General features: G+C 41.9%; 1 protein-coding gene across 2 annotated transcripts in view; it reads right to left on the bottom strand.

Annotated features, from left to right (window-relative positions):
- wdpcp (WD repeat containing planar cell polarity effector) overlaps window positions 1-15,694 on the bottom strand; it is a 95,640-nt gene that overhangs the window by 34,008 nt on the left and 45,938 nt on the right. For both annotated transcript variants that reach the window (XM_018661337.2, XM_018661345.2), the window contains 6 exons: window positions 15,507-15,557; window positions 13,541-13,611; window positions 12,339-12,398; window positions 11,605-11,719; window positions 7,164-7,300; window positions 3,181-3,372 (listed from right to left, as the gene is read on the bottom strand). In XM_018661337.2, the coding sequence (XP_018516853.1) occupies window positions 3,181-3,372; window positions 7,164-7,300; window positions 11,605-11,719; window positions 12,339-12,398; window positions 13,541-13,611; window positions 15,507-15,557 (626 nt within the window). The remainder of the gene's footprint in view (window positions 1-3,180; window positions 3,373-7,163; window positions 7,301-11,604; window positions 11,720-12,338; window positions 12,399-13,540; window positions 13,612-15,506; window positions 15,558-15,694) is intronic.

Genomic DNA, 15,694 nt, shown 5'->3' with positions numbered 1-15,694 from the left:
CACAAATGCAGAGAAACTGTCTGGTCAAAGACAACAGAATAGTCACACACCTTAAAAACACACACAAAAGAGGTGTGTTCACAAATATAGACACAACCACAAAAGGGCTAAGGTGACTTATAATAATTTTGAAGTCTGTTTTTCATTATATTCTGGTAAATGGTTTGTTTGTGTATATTTGTGAGTGTGAGTGTGTGTGTGTGTTTGTGGTTGGGGGGGGCTTAAAAAGGGAAGCATGAAGGAAGGATCATTAAAATTGTTAACTGGTTGCATAAAAACAAACTATGTATGTGTTTTCCTCTCCTTCCCACCCTCCACCTCCCCGCGTGCCGTGGCTCCACTTATCAGCATGGGGGGGGGGGGCATACGAATTAAGACCACATAGGGAAAGAAATCAGACTTTTTTAAATGCCGAGAGACTAGCTAGAAAATTGGCTTAGTGCGGCAGATAGCGAACTGAACAAAAGGAACATATATATGAGCTTGAAGTGATTGAAGTAGCTGGCGTCTCCCGATGTGTGCCCGGCGTTTGATTCCCGCCACGGCTCTTATATAAACTGCTCGCTTAATTTCACACCGCGCATCTGAAAAATGACAACAAACGCTTTCATTAGAGCGCGATGCCGCAGCCCCACGAAGAGACTTTAATGTTCTTGAAGCGTGGAGGAAGGAAGGAGGAGAAGGAGAAGGAGGAGAGGAGGATGTGGATGTGGGGGGGGGGGGGACAGAGAGAATAAACTAGGTGAAGGAGTGTGATAAATGTGAAGAGCGTTCCAAAAACAAGAAGCGGAAAAAGCAGCGAACAGCATCTGCTTTGATTATTTCAATATTCATGTCCCCCCCCCCTCCCTCCTTCATTCTCTCCTGCTTGAATTTGTTTTCCTAGCATGCAATTGGTAACGCTCATCTTTTCTCCCTCTCACAGTCTCTCCCTTCTCTCTCCCTGGTGATGGCGAATATTTTGCATACGCTCACCGAGGTACACGGTACGAGGAGTAGAGTTAAGCTCGGTTCGGTAATTTGGGATCTTTCATCTGCTTTCGGCACCAGGCCAATCCTACGTTGACACAGAATAGGGTCACGGGTAGGGTTTTGCCAGAGGCCACGAGGATGTGCGACTAAGCCTATGTGTGTGTGTGTGTGTGTGTGTGAGTGAGTGTGTATGAATGTGTAGGCGTTCTTCTTCACGCTGTACCACAGCTTAGCTCTCCTGCTTATTTCATATGGTGATACATGGAGGTGCAACACAGAGGTGCCACCCTTGAGGTGACTAACACACCATCCCCAATCCCATCCACAGCAACACAGGACTCTACTGAACACAGCAGCTTTGTGTGTCCTCACTCTGTGTGTGTGCCTGGGGGTGTGTATGGTAAAATAAACAGCTGGAGTTGTGATTTGTGGCTTCAAACACAATTGAAAGGTATTAAAAAAGCTTTCAAGTTAAGAATATTTGTGATGGCTGCTTTGGTCTGTGTACTTGCTTCACTTGTTTTGTATGCTGTATCAAATCACTGCAATTACTGACAGTTGATTAGTTAGATTTAGCTTAGTTTGTTCTCTATAAAGTCCTGTGAGAAATGCTTATAATCAGAGCTGATGTAAAAAGCTTAATTTAACTTGAAAGAGCCAGTAAGCATGCCACAAGACAAACAACCCCCTTCATGGTTCTCACATTGTCAACTGCTAAAAGGTGTCATAAAGTGCAACAAGGAAGTGACTTGTGTTTTTAAGCTAAAAAACAAAACAAAAATACAGCAATAAAATATGTTTGAACCACTGTTTTCTGACCATTACACACTATTGTGAACTGTATCAATGACTTGGGTAGGTTCTTTCTTTCCTCACTTTAGCCACCTCCAAAACATTGGAAGAAAAAGCCATGCTTCCCATTTGAAAATCTGGATTTTCTTCACTGGACATGATATTTCTGTGAGAAAACAGTGGGTCCTTGTTCATTCTACATCCACCCATCTGCTAAGCAGCCTTGCCCCCCAGGTCCTAGGAGATCTCAAGGTGTTCCCAGGCCAGATGGGATATGTAACCCTTACAGCATGTTCTGGGTCTGCCCTGGGGACTCCTTCAAGGTGGAAGTGCCAGAAAAATCTCCATGCGAGGTGTCTAGGGGGCATCCTGATCAGATGACCTTCAGTGTGAAGAAACAAGTGTTGTCCTACACCTCTCCTTAAGAATGACCCCAGACACTGAGTGCTTGACTCCACAATTTCATTCAACCACTGCCCAGAGCTCATGTCACAGGTATGGGTTGAAACACACTATAAACTGAGAGCCTTTCCTTTAGCTTTAGTGTCCTTTTCACAATGACTGCTTGGCACAATACCAATCCACCTGTTGACCTCAAACTCCATCTTACAGTCACTTCATCTTACAGGATACTTGGATTCCTTTACCTGGGACAGCAACTTGCTCCCAAGGGAAGGAAAAGTAGCAATCCACCATTTCCCAAAATTTTACAGTTTGCTGGTGGGATACCAAGAGAACACTCCCCTCCTTGTCTGTGGCTAAAATATCACACACAGAGTCAGTGAAACACTGTTTTGCACTCTAAAACTTCTTTTTCATGAGTGTAGGGCTTACTGGTACATACTTCTTTGTGTACAAACTCAATAACTTAATTTTAAGTTATTAACTTTCTTTCAAGTGATTTGTGGTGTTTTGGTGCACCTTATGCAATTATACTGTAGTATAGATAATGATCTACTGAAAAAAAAACAAACAAATGTTGTTTTTTAATATTAAAGAAATGCAAATCCAAAATGCATCAAAAGTCATTGGATGACATTTCATCATTCAGCGGGACAACAATCCTAAACTTATAGCCAAAGACAGAGAGAGCCCACAACAACAAAGAGGGTGAGGCAGAGGGTTTCGAGGTCTGCTGATGTCTATGGGTCAAAGACTTCAGGCAATCATTGACTGCAAAGGATTTTCCACAAGAAATTAGATATGATGATTTTGTTTGACCTCACATTTATCTGTCCAATTACCTTTGAACCCCTAAGCTCTGGGCACAATGTATTAGAAGGGCTTCATCTCCCTCACAGTTCTTTCTATATTGATGTGAATGTACTAAACTGAAAGGTATGGCATAGAACCTGAAGAACAGAAAATGCATAACTGTCCAAATACTTACAGTCTGGATCGTTTGTGTATGTTTACCTTGAGGCCTTCAGTAGGTGAGCAGCTGAGGAGCACCAGGTTGTTCCTCTGCGTGTTTGTGGGAGTCCAGGGCCACAGCTCCTCGCCGGGCTCATCCAGGTTCCACCAGCAGAGCGCCACATCCTGGAGACGGCTGAGACCCATGTGTCTGTGGAGCCTACGACCCCGTCCGCTCACCTCCACACACACCACCTGGACATGGAAACACAAATGCAGACTATGCACTGAGATGAGAGTCCAAATGGGCAACAGAGAAAGAAGACAGATAGTATGACGATCAACACTGACAGACACACCCACACAGTTAGAACATATCCTATGAAGAAGGGGAAGTTATCAGACTATTTTAGTGATTCATCCATTTGGATTCACCTATCTAGCCTGTTTCAACACCTGAGGCCTCTGAAACTTCTGAAATCTGTAGCCTCAAATATCACTCTCCACTGTCCTTCCCCAATTGTGTTTGTGATGTCTAAGGTTGTTTTTTATCTTCCATTATTAATGTCTGTGTGTGTTTTGTTCTGTCGGGCTTGTTGTTTTAGTGATGTGCATATTTTTGGGAAGGTCTGCCACGCTCTACAGGCCACAACAAAGAGACGCACGGTAATGAGCTCTCGTGGCGCTTGGGGCACACACGCTTAACACAGAAACACACACGCATACATGAATGCATGCATGTATGCACACAGAAACACACATACATACATAAAAATGGCATGTACATACACACTTTAATAGACATACTAAGAGCAAACACACACAACATTTAACAAACAGCACTTTTTAAAGCAAGTGAAATTGCAGGTCTTACACTGTGACTTTGCCTTTCATGTACACCACAGCTCATTCCCTCTTCTCGCACACACACACATATATAAGCACACACAGTCCAATATTCATACAGGCCTTTCATACACTCTTTATCTCCACTCACACTCACTAACACAATGAACTAGCTACCAGAGTCGATGGCTAACATGCATACATTAGCACACACACTTACATGTGTCCATGACCTTTGTCATGGTGCAGAAGGGTGGCTAGGACCTGACAGACAGAGGGAGGACAGAGGTGAAGGAGGTAAAAGAGAGATGAATAAAGGATGCTAATGAAGAAAAGGCAGATTGTTTGGATTTGAACAGAAGGATAAGAAAGAAGAAGGGTGACGGCCGCCTTTGTGCTTTAGGGAGATGGGAATAGAGGAATAAATCATGCTTGAATGAAGGGATGAATGAAGGACAAAACAAAAAGCATACATAAGGAGAGAGAGAAGTAGAATAATTGGAATTTTTTGAAATAGATCAATGGGCGGTTTGTGTCAAAATAAATATTTCAAACCCAGGAAAAGAGCAGTCAGATGTAAAATCAAAATCCTACTAAATAGGTATGTTGTCAAATGCAGGAATACTGGACTGTCTTTAGAAATTAAAAAAAAACACACACATACACACCATATTTAAAAAAAAAAAAAAGCCCAGGAACATGCAGAAATTAGTATATCGACAAGCTGTACTGTATGAGTAGAGCAGATTTCGGGTTCAGTGGTCCATGTCTACCCTTCTTGCCCCCCTGGGGGGGAATTTGCTTTGGACACAAAATACAGAGACGAATGAAAATGATGGAAGTACATCTGATGATAAAGGGAACAAAGAGTTGCCCCAAACAGCTGAATGGGAGATCACTAACAGATTAGAAATGGAAAAGAAAAAAAAAAAAAAATCAGAAAATCACTGGGTTAATAACACACTCTATCTCTACCCCTTGCACACCCCCTCCACCCCTCCATCCCTACCCATCTTTTCCCTCTTCTAGTTTTTTTTTTTTTTTGCTGGCGTTTGCTGGTCAGCAATAATCAAAAACCACTTTCTGTGGGCCGGATTAGTTTAGCCCCCCCACACCCCCCTTCAATGCCCCCCACTCTCCCTTCTCCAGCTTAGCCCACTGGACCAGGGCAATGTGTATGTGCTTGTGTGTGTGTTTGTTGTGGGGGATGGGTAGTTGGAGCGTGCATGTGCACATGTGTGTGTATGTTGCAGGTTGCACGCACATGCACTGACAGAGGTGTGGGGTGGTGGCTGAGTGAATGTGTATGTGTTAAGGTGGTGGTGGGGGGGTGTGTCTTATCAGGACTTCACTTCTGGAGACGTACGGCAGGAACGATTGCCTTTATACGCACCAACATGCACATGCACCCACACACACTTTAACAAAAGGGCCTGGCAGTAATGTGATAATGCCAGGGTTAGCGGTTAGCCAGCTAGTGAAGGAGGACACAGTGAGGTTTTGTTTTGGGGGAGGGAAAGAACAGGACAACACATAATCAGACCTGATACTAACACCTATAAAAAAACACCTCTCAACACACACCTTTATGAGAGATTAATAGACAGAAACGGGGAAAAAAGTGGAGAATTTGAGGCAACCTGGGCATATTGATCCCACAGTAAAAGCCATAATCCCATAGTGACCACACTGAACCTACCTGTTGTGCACAAAGATACAAACAGTTTAAAGATTGTATTGGGCCAGATGGACAGGATATATGGGTATCAAAATCACCATGGAAATAAGTTGACATATATAGTATAAAAATAATGATTAGGATAGATTTTGGCAGTGCACAACTAACCGGTTAACTGCCTAATTGACCTGTAACATTCTCATTAATTTCAAGCAGGTCTTGAAGTTGTTTTTCAAGATTATTATTTATTGAAAATAAGGTCAATGTTGGATTGGTGATTAGGGATGTCAATGGTTAATCAATTAATTTAATTCATAATTGTACTGGTTGAAAATACATTAACTGATAATGCAGAAGACAAAGACATGCTGTGTTGTGAATATTCTGTCGTTTGCTGTGGTAAGATGGAAATTACACATTTTTGCTGATGCACAAATTCCAAAACAAATGTCTGCCCTTGCCATCTGGGGAAGAAATAAGTCACAGCGTGGTTTTATTGCGCTCACTGTGGCAGCTGTGTTGATGAACAGTGCAGCATAAAGTTATGAAAATTCCTCCAAGTTGTTGTCTGGCAGCTCTCTGGTTTAGCTAGCTACCTGAGGCTCATGCTAACGCCAGACTACCATCTTCACCTGTCCTAGTGAGCAGGTGTACTGCACAAACATTAGCTACAGTGAACAACTCACTCCCATCATGTAGATGAGGTAAGCCTCATTTTACATAAAACCTGTCTATATTTTGAAGGCTACAACCCTTCTAATGAAAGAAAAATGGTTCAGGCTTTGCTTTAATTGTTAGATGTCCAACACAAGTCGGATCTAATGTTTGTATGCTCTCCAATGAAGCCTGAAAATTGTGCAGCACTGTCTGCATTAACACTGAACAGCAACAGATGGGAGAGGGAGCTCTGCAATTTGTAATTATTTTGTATGGTTTCATTTTTATCATTCAAGTAACATATCATCATGTCAATGGTTAAAAACAGTTTTACCATGGAAAAAGACCTCTGTATATCATAAATTGTTAACAATTAACCGACTCATTGATTGTTAACATGGCTGGCGATCAATTAATGATGCTGCAAGTGATATATCTGAAGTAATGTACATAGAACTCAAGCTACTTCATTGAACAGCCAATATTCTGAGTAGACTTTCCAACCTAGAGTAGGCTGTTTAACTGTGAAGGGGTCAATAATGTAACAAAGACCAAGCAGGTCCTTCATTCAAAAAGACTGGTTTTCAAATGTGTAATATGTTTGGGATTTTAGGGATTATTTTATTGAAAGAAACCATATCCTTTCAGACTGTGTTTCTCGTCTTTTTATATTTCCTGTATACTGTTGCTGAAAGAACATGTGACCTGATTAAATGTGAAATAGACATGATATAGAGTTAGACAGTGATATGGGACGACGACTCCTTCTTTTGACTATGTTGCTTTCTACTTTCTACTACAAACAAACACACATCGAAGAACTCATGCCTTCAGCAGTTGGCTCCATCAGTTCCTTCTACTATACCTTGATTTCAGAGGGTGAGAGTTTGTCTGTTCGCCTGCCACTCTCTGGGGACTCCTGGTTCTTTTTGTTGAGGTAGACTGCAGCCACTTGGCTCTGCTCCAGGAAGGACAGCAGAATCAGCCTATCACTCAGCACCGCTGGGAATGACATCATCACAGTCTTCACTTAATGTCATGATTCAAAACAACTGTTCATTGTTAAACCTTAAGGAGTCCGCTGTCCTCTTATACTGTCATAAATCATGACAAAAAATATCAACACACACACACTGATTACTACCTTTCCAGTACTACATCTTGAACAATAAGAATTCACATGTTTCTTAATGTTTTTCTGTTTCCTGGAATCTATGTTTCATTTTATTGTGTACTTTTATATTAAGCTTCTGTGATGGAGGTAGGCCATCTATGTGTCTAGCTGTCACAGGATAACTGATAAATATTCAGCCCTCTTATAGAGTATATAAAAGATGTGTAATATCCTGATAGAGGTCCTCAATCATTGGTGAAATTAAGAAGAGTCTTCCTGTTCATCAGCTAATGTTGCAGAGATGTTTTTGTCATCTAGCCTGTTAACTTCTACACAAAGAAAGAAAAGATATTAAAATTTCACTTGATGGTTTAATAAACACAGGTTGCCCTCCCTCTGCATGAGTTCCTATTGTGGGTGTATTTTGTGTGTTATGTCTATATGTTTGTTGCTCTCAGATGCCTGTGAACCAACTACTATTCTGCACTTGGAAATAAAATTTCTGCTATATCTATACTACTACATTTATACTATAGTATCATTTATCAGTAGCTATGTTATACTGTATAATTTCATTTAGAATAGTTTGGAGAAGGAGGAGAGAAGTTCAGTCTTTCTCTGTCTGCCTTCCATTCTTTCTTCTTCCTAATTTTTTCTGTCTCTCTCTTCTCCTTTACTCTTCCTTCTGTCTAGTTTCCCTGTCTCCTCCCTCCAACTTCCCTCATCCTCTCCTCTCTTTTACTCTGCCTTCTGTATTCTTTGTATCTCCTTCGTCTCCTGTTCTCTTCTCTCTTCCCCTCCTGTCAGTGCACTGCAGGCTCTAAGGCCTTTTTGTGGTAGAAACTTGATCCTGTTCAACTCTTCAGGAGCTGCATGGAAACGCTGATTAGCAATTAAGCCCCCCTCTCCTTCAAATTAATCTGTTTATGAAACCAATTAAATGGAAAGGAAGGGGGGTTGTTACACATGTCTCTCAGATATCCTGCTTTGAGTTGAACGAGTAAGGCTGCACCCCGAGATTTAGAAATCTAACCGGCAATTAACCGATGGCATGTGTGTATTTATAAACGTGTGGGTATTGGTATGATTACACTTCAAATCATCCTGTTGTGTGAAAATTTCAAATTAATATGCAAATATTCATGAGAGGGAAGTGAAACATCGCTTGAAAATACAGAAAAAGTAGCATCTTAAATCAGGTCAATTGAGTCAGTCTGTCCCTATGTTGAAGTTGGATTATGAAGCATTTGTAATGAAAACTGGTTCAACACTTAAACCAATATAAAACACAGCCATTAATGTTGCCTTGGCTTTCTGAAACAACGTTTAATGCAATGGTAAGCATCTTTGTAACAGATTACAGACAAATCAAGTTAAATGCAGTTTAGTATTGATCTCTATGGGTGTCTATAAACGGGATTAGGATTAATCCCATTCATTCCCAAATGAAGGAGGGGATATGAAAGCAGGCTGTGGCCCAATCTGGGACCAGGTGGCTGATTTAGCATTAAGGACCAGACCTTCACGACCCACCATGATACACCCCCCAGACACATGCACACAGCAGACTCATAGTTTGTACACGTACACATTCATATTTGCACATGCACAGGTAGCAACATATCACGTTCATACATGCAAGCCTATAACCTTCCTTTACACATACATAGTGCCACACAACAATTCACATGGTAAATATAAACCAGCCACATGTTAAAGCATGTGGTTGGTTTCTATCTGTGTGTATCTCACCTCATACACACAGACAGAAACACACACACACACAAAGATAGTCGCCTAAATCCATTTAATGCCATCTCCTCAGCAGCATGTTGACATAAGAGGCCAATGGGCTTAACCAAAGCACATTTAAACATGGGTAAATGAAACCGGCTATGAAAAATCACTTAAGGATGCTTAATCGTAGAGCATATGCGCAGCTTGGCCCAGCCATCGGCCAAAGGAAGCTGGTAATACTTTGATGGTGTAAAATATATGTAATCTACTGCTCTGTATGATGCAATCAGAGCTCATGGTAGGAACACAGAGTTAAGTGGCATTGAGGATACAAAGTTTAAAGAGAGGACAGTAAGCCAGCTTTGTCACATCGTGAAACAAAAAATGACCCGGCTGCAACAAAACACACAAGGCCTAACATGCAGCTCAATCCATGCAAATTAGAAAAGGGATTTGTTTCAGCATTCATATAATGAAAACCTTTTTGCTTAAGAAAGTTGTCAAATCAAATTAATTCTGTCATTACACTGTGACTTACATTTCAAATTCTTTTTAAATTAAAAACAATTAGTCGATTAAAAGAAAACCGATTTGCACCAATAACTGAGTTACAGTTTCAGTCATTTTTTTCTAGCAGAAATGCCAAATATTTGCTGGTTCTAGCTTCTCAAATGTGAGAAACTTGTTTTTGTTATATATGATAGTATGTGAAATATTTTTTGGGACTGAATTGTTGGTCAGTGAGTTTTGGTTCTATGAAGTTGTAAAATGATGACTTGATTAGCATAAAAAATAACAGACAGATAAATAATGATAAAATGATGAAAACAAATTGTAGATTTTAGCCCCATATTTGACTTTCTTAAAATTAATCTGACACTGCAGTGACTGACAAATATACAGAGATGATAAGTCAGTAGCATATGTCACAACACCACACACACACTTCCACCAGTCACACCTTGATTGTAATTGTGAACTGTTTCAGTAATTGTATGTTGCAAATGTGCTGGACGGTGTGATCTGGTCTGGCTCTCTACTCTAATTGTCTCAGGCTAATTTAACAAGTGACAGATGTGAGAACAGCCTCTAACCTATTACAACCCCACCATACACACACACACTCTCACAAAATCCCCGGAACCCACCCTCTCACAACCATTACTCTAATAATTAGTGCCTCTGAGGCTTTGAATGGAGCACAGTGGGAGGTGAGTGGTTGTATGTGTACTTGGGTGTGTGTGGGTGTGTGTGTGCGCGTGTGTGTGCACCTCAGTATGTGCCATTGTATGTGTGGGCGTGTGCATGAGTGCTCAAGTCTGTGTGTGTGTACACCTGTAAATGTAAGGGGACATACAGTAAGCGCTTGTTGGTCTATGTAGAAAAAAGTCTGTGCGTCTGTAATTACATATGTATTGAGAATGAGTGTGAGTACACTTGTATGTGTGGATGTGAGAGTGTGTGTGTATGTGTGTCTGCACACTATAAGGGCTTTATCAAGTGTCTGGAGACCTTGGGCGGAAGCGGGGAGGGTGGTGTTATGAACAAATAATTGATACAGAAAGAAAGAAATAATTAGCAGATTTGGGCCGGTGTCCACGGCCCCTTATTCTCTCCTGCCAGGTCTGCAGAGCGAGAGAGCACAGTGCGAGTGGGGGCGGGGGGGGGCAGTACTCCCTGGAGGAACGCGCAATGGAGGAAAAACACTGATGGATGCTCTTAAGGGAAGGCCCCTGGACACACACAGCACAAAAGGATTTGCCCGCAATTAGCTAGCAGAGTTGCCACGCTCACCTGTGGCACCTGCTATGTGTGTTAGTCAGCGCAAGAGTGTTTGTGTGACAAAGTGGTGAGGAGAGAGGGGAGTGTGTGTGTGCGTGTGCATGTGTGGTGAGCAGGTGTAAGCACACAGACGGGGCTGACAGTGTGAGATGCATGTGTGTGTGCGTGGTAGATGGTTTGGTAGTTTTAAAATACTGAGCATTTAAATGCAAATGTCTCTGTTTGTACATGTGGCTGTGTGCAGAGATAGGTAGCCCAGCCATATGGTAGAAACAATGATGCTTCTATCCTTAAATCTGCTTAAACCACAGTGAACCTCTGGAATTTAAGTCACATATAAACCATCATTTTATTCAGTGAATACAGGAGATTCAGGCATTCTTTCCTGTGATAATGAATGTTTTGCTGTTACACAACAGCACTAATTAGCATCAGTGGCACTAAAATAACCAAAATCACAGTCAGACATGTCTAAAGTCTTTAATGTAGTGATTACCAATGTTGATTCGAGAGTAAAAAACATTTTGAAACAAATAAACATGTATACCAAAGGCTAAAAACAGCCCCCTAGCCCCCTGAAGTTCCTGAAGTTTAATGACAAATAAACACAGAACAGGTCATTATTTTGGTGTGTGTGTGTGTGTGTGTGTGTGTGTGTGTGTGTGTAACTAACCATCACTGACGGTGTTAGCTGGTAGTCGGCCCACTAATGTGCGGTCCACACACACTTGTTCAAGTTGAGGTCCATTTAGGGTCAGGGTCACCAGTACTCCACTGCTCAGCATCAACTGTGCACACACAGACATACAATTTTTTTGTTGTTGTCGTTGCTGTTGTTATTTCACCTTTGATATTACCAATGACAGAGATTCAGTGCTAAGCTCTAACCTAGACAGAAAGAAAAAAATGTGCCAAATATTCTGACTGTCACTGAAACAGAAAAGGACTAAATGAATGAAACCATATGTCCTCTGTCCTTCAATCTACACCCAGAAACACAAACATGGCATCTGTGGGGTAGAGTAGAAAATGGTCAAAATATATTCTCACCCTTCTCATTCTATACACATAACATCTATTGCCCAACTATTGTCTGTCCTCCTCCTCTTTGCTCTTCCTGAGGTTTCTTGCACTTTTTGGAGTGGTGAGGGATGGATGCCAAGCAACTAGCGAATTAGCCATAAGGGATCAAAAAATGTCACATTACAATCATGCTGACATTGTTTTAAATGTTTTCTAATAGCTTAAAATGACCAGATAACTGATATTAGAGCCCAGTGAAGCTCTTTATCAGAGGCCCAGTCTGGGACGTTCATTCAGCTTCTGCTAGTACCTAAGGCTGGAAAAGTGTGTACGTGTTTGTGCATGTGCGTGTGCGTACAGAAGGTGGTGAGCAGGGGTGTGTACCTGGCAGCAATGCTTGTTTCTCCATCTGGTGTGAACACAGGTGTTGGTCTGCAACAGTTCCTGAATGAGCGTGATGGATAAACAGAGAAAGACAGAGAGACAGTGAGAGAAACAGAGCAAACAGAGTTGTACTGGAGTCCAACCAGCCCCCACACAACTTGTGACTACAAAAACACAAACCTGATGTAGTTCTGAAGCTCAGAGAAACACAGAATTGTGTTTAAACATGTCATTTTGACAATAAGCCTGTATTTCTTGTTAGGAAATAGATCAGCAAAAGATATGTCTGTTTGCCTCTGCCACAGTTGTGAAACAGTGATATTTTGTGAATCAATTAAGTAAGTTTCCATCTTTTTGTAATGCCGGTACTGCTCATACTCGCATTAATTATCTTGCTGGTACACAGTACTGGACACTTGCCACCACAGGTGGCCACTGCAGCAGTTCCTGTTCATGGAGGGGTGGGGGAGAGTTGAAAGAGGATGCAGGTAAGGACTGCTTGTGTGCATGTGTGTGTGCATGTGTGTGTGTGTGTGTGTGTGTGTGTGTGTGTGTGTGTATGTGTGTATGGTTGGTCATTCCTGCCACATTCCAAACCCAGCTGGGGTGATTGGATGGGAGGAGAGAGGGACGGAGAAGGAGGAGGAGGGTGGGTTGTGGAGGTGAGCTGGGGTGTTTCTAGTTTCAGACAATGGTTACGGGTGAGAGGAGGGAGGTGGATGGGTGGAGAGCGTGTGTGTGTGTGTCTGTGTGTAACAGCCACAGACAGGTTCCAGCAAACAAAGCTTGGTCTGTACTGCCACAAGTACAGAGGGGAAGAGTGGGGGGAGGAAAGGGCCAAGGAAGAGGGGGATGAATGAAGGGAGAGGAAGGGAAAGAGGAGGAAGAGAAGGAGGGAGGAAGAGAAGGGATGAGGGGGCAGCCTGCAGCCCCCTGATCCCCTCAAATATCCCCCTCGATGACAGAGCTCGGCCGAAAGAGAGGTGATGAGAGAGAAGAGGGAGAGAGGAGAACAAACGGGAACGACAGGGAGAGTGAAGGGAGAGGGAGAAAAGAGAGAGAATGCCCCTATTTGTTAATCAATCGGCCGTTTCGGAAAGGGAAAACTCTGAAAATCCCCAGAGGGAGGAAGAAGACGGGGGGCAGGCTGGGAGGGATGGTGGTGGTGTTGGTGGGGGGGATTGAACAGAGTAGGCGGGTACCTCCAACTCCTTTAGCGAATCGCGTAGCTTCTCTGGTCGGCGGTTCCTGGGGGTCCACAAATAGCCTCGAGCTACAGAGGAAAAACACAAGAGGAACCAGAGGCTCATGTGACTTGAACTTTTAAACACAGACACAGGAGAAATCATTTTTTAAAAAAGGTACTCATGGGAATTCACAAGCCCGGAAAGGGTTAAAAGGTTGAACTTTATATCTGGGTTGTGATCTAAGTATGAAAAGGGGGTGATTGGGGAATAAAGGGTGGTGACAAGACAGTCAGGTGGAATGAAGAGATGCAGGTACATGAGGCAGGCATTCCAAAAAGCAATGCTGAATCTGTTCATGCAGGAAAAAAAACGCACTTTGAACAGGAACTTTTTTAAGAAGTCATGAACTTAAGTTCAGTTTCAACTGCAGGAATAAATCCTGAGTCGGATTAAGTGCTGAAATCAAAAGAAAATTATTTGACAGTTATTTTTATAATCAATTAATTCTTAAGTCATTTGTCAAGCTAAAATTCCATCATTTGCTTGCTGCAGCTTCTGAAATGTGAGGATTTGCTACTTTTCTCAATTTTAAGTTGGTGTAAATGGATTACTTTTGAGTGTTGAACTGTTGACTGGACAAAAGAAGCAATAGCATTTTTCCTTTTTTTCTGGTAATTTACAGACTAAGAAATAAATGACAAATGATCAATTTTGAATTCTGTTGGTGAGGAGTTCCACATATTTCCCCAAACAGAGACAGCCATGGGACTACATGAGGAAAGGGCACCTTAAGTTTCTCCATTATGTTATTCGTTATGTTTAGATTACAGAGCCAGGAACCCTGAGAGTAACCAGGATATTTAGGCATTTATTAGTGAGTTTAATGACATGATCAAACCTTAACATATTTCTTCAAAATATGGCAGTTGGGAGCTCTTATCTGCTTCAAAAATGTTCATTGCACAGTTATATATCATCTTAAGACACTTGATTGCTCTAAAAACTACTTGTGAACACGAGCATTGCCTACCCTTAGTACCAATAACTATGTTATTCATTTACTTTACTATTTACACCAAATGTAAAACTACTGCTGCTATTTCAAAAAAACTACATTGATGAAGTTAGAAGCTTTATATTTCTGACTGCCGTGTCCCCAAAGCAGAAAAAGTCTTAAGCCTGCTGCTTACAGATTGATGTAGCTGCCTAGGAGCAAAAATATTCTACAAAATGTCCCTTCAAAACACACAAACTATATAGTCCTCGAGGAGAAGCAAATATTTAATCATGAGGACTTTTGGTGCTCTTGAGTTGAGTTATCTCCCAAATGCAACCTCACAGTTAGCAGCACATATCTCAACACGTACCACACTAAGGCCCCTTCATTTTAATTTACCAGCCCTCCCTTTTCCCCTCCATCTCTAGTGGTTAAACACAGGGAGGGAAAGATGTGAAAAAAAAAAAACAGCTAATTGAATTTGTGCATCTGCTTCTGCCCACGCATATACATGAAGTTCAGTGGGAGAACAAAAAAGGGAAAGGAAGCACTGCTGTTTTCAATATGGTGCAATCACTTCACTATCTGTTTATTTTACAGTCTCCCTTTTCATCTTAACTGAAACGAACCATTAAGGAGTGGGGTTCTCTATTAAGAATGAGTGGGAAGAGGAGGTAAATAGATGCATGCAAATGAGAGTGGGGAGGGTGGAGGGGGGGTCAGGGGAGAGAGGAGGGAGGGGAGGGCAGGGGGATGAGTGTTCGTCTCCTGATAAGGGTGTTTGTATTCCACTACTGGGTGAAAAGCAGAGAGAGTAAGGGGAAGAGAGGGAGGGAGAGAATAGAGGAAGTAGGGCAGTTGACTGACTAGGACAACGATTTCTGGAAGATGGTCATCTACTAGTGAGATTATTAGGGCCCAAACAATTACACACACAGGTAGATTGTCTTGATCACTCTGTAAGTGTCTCTGTTGGAAACTTACCTTCACAGAACTGGAGTTTCTCATTGTAGTAGTGATGTTCCAAGGAAACGCCTGGGAAAAATAAAGAGGCCATGTGAAGGGTTTAACTTGGAATATATACAGTACATTGAAAGAGCATGGTGTACAGGATACATGATTCTAGTCTCTATATGATGTAGATAAAGAGGAACAGAAAACTAAGCTGGGTC

This window comes from Lates calcarifer, linkage group LG16_LG22, assembly GCF_001640805.2.
Source record: "Lates calcarifer isolate ASB-BC8 linkage group LG16_LG22, TLL_Latcal_v3, whole genome shotgun sequence".
Classification (NCBI taxonomy): Eukaryota; Metazoa; Chordata; class Actinopteri; family Centropomidae; genus Lates; species Lates calcarifer.
This window is presented reverse-complemented; position numbering and strand designations above follow the sequence as displayed.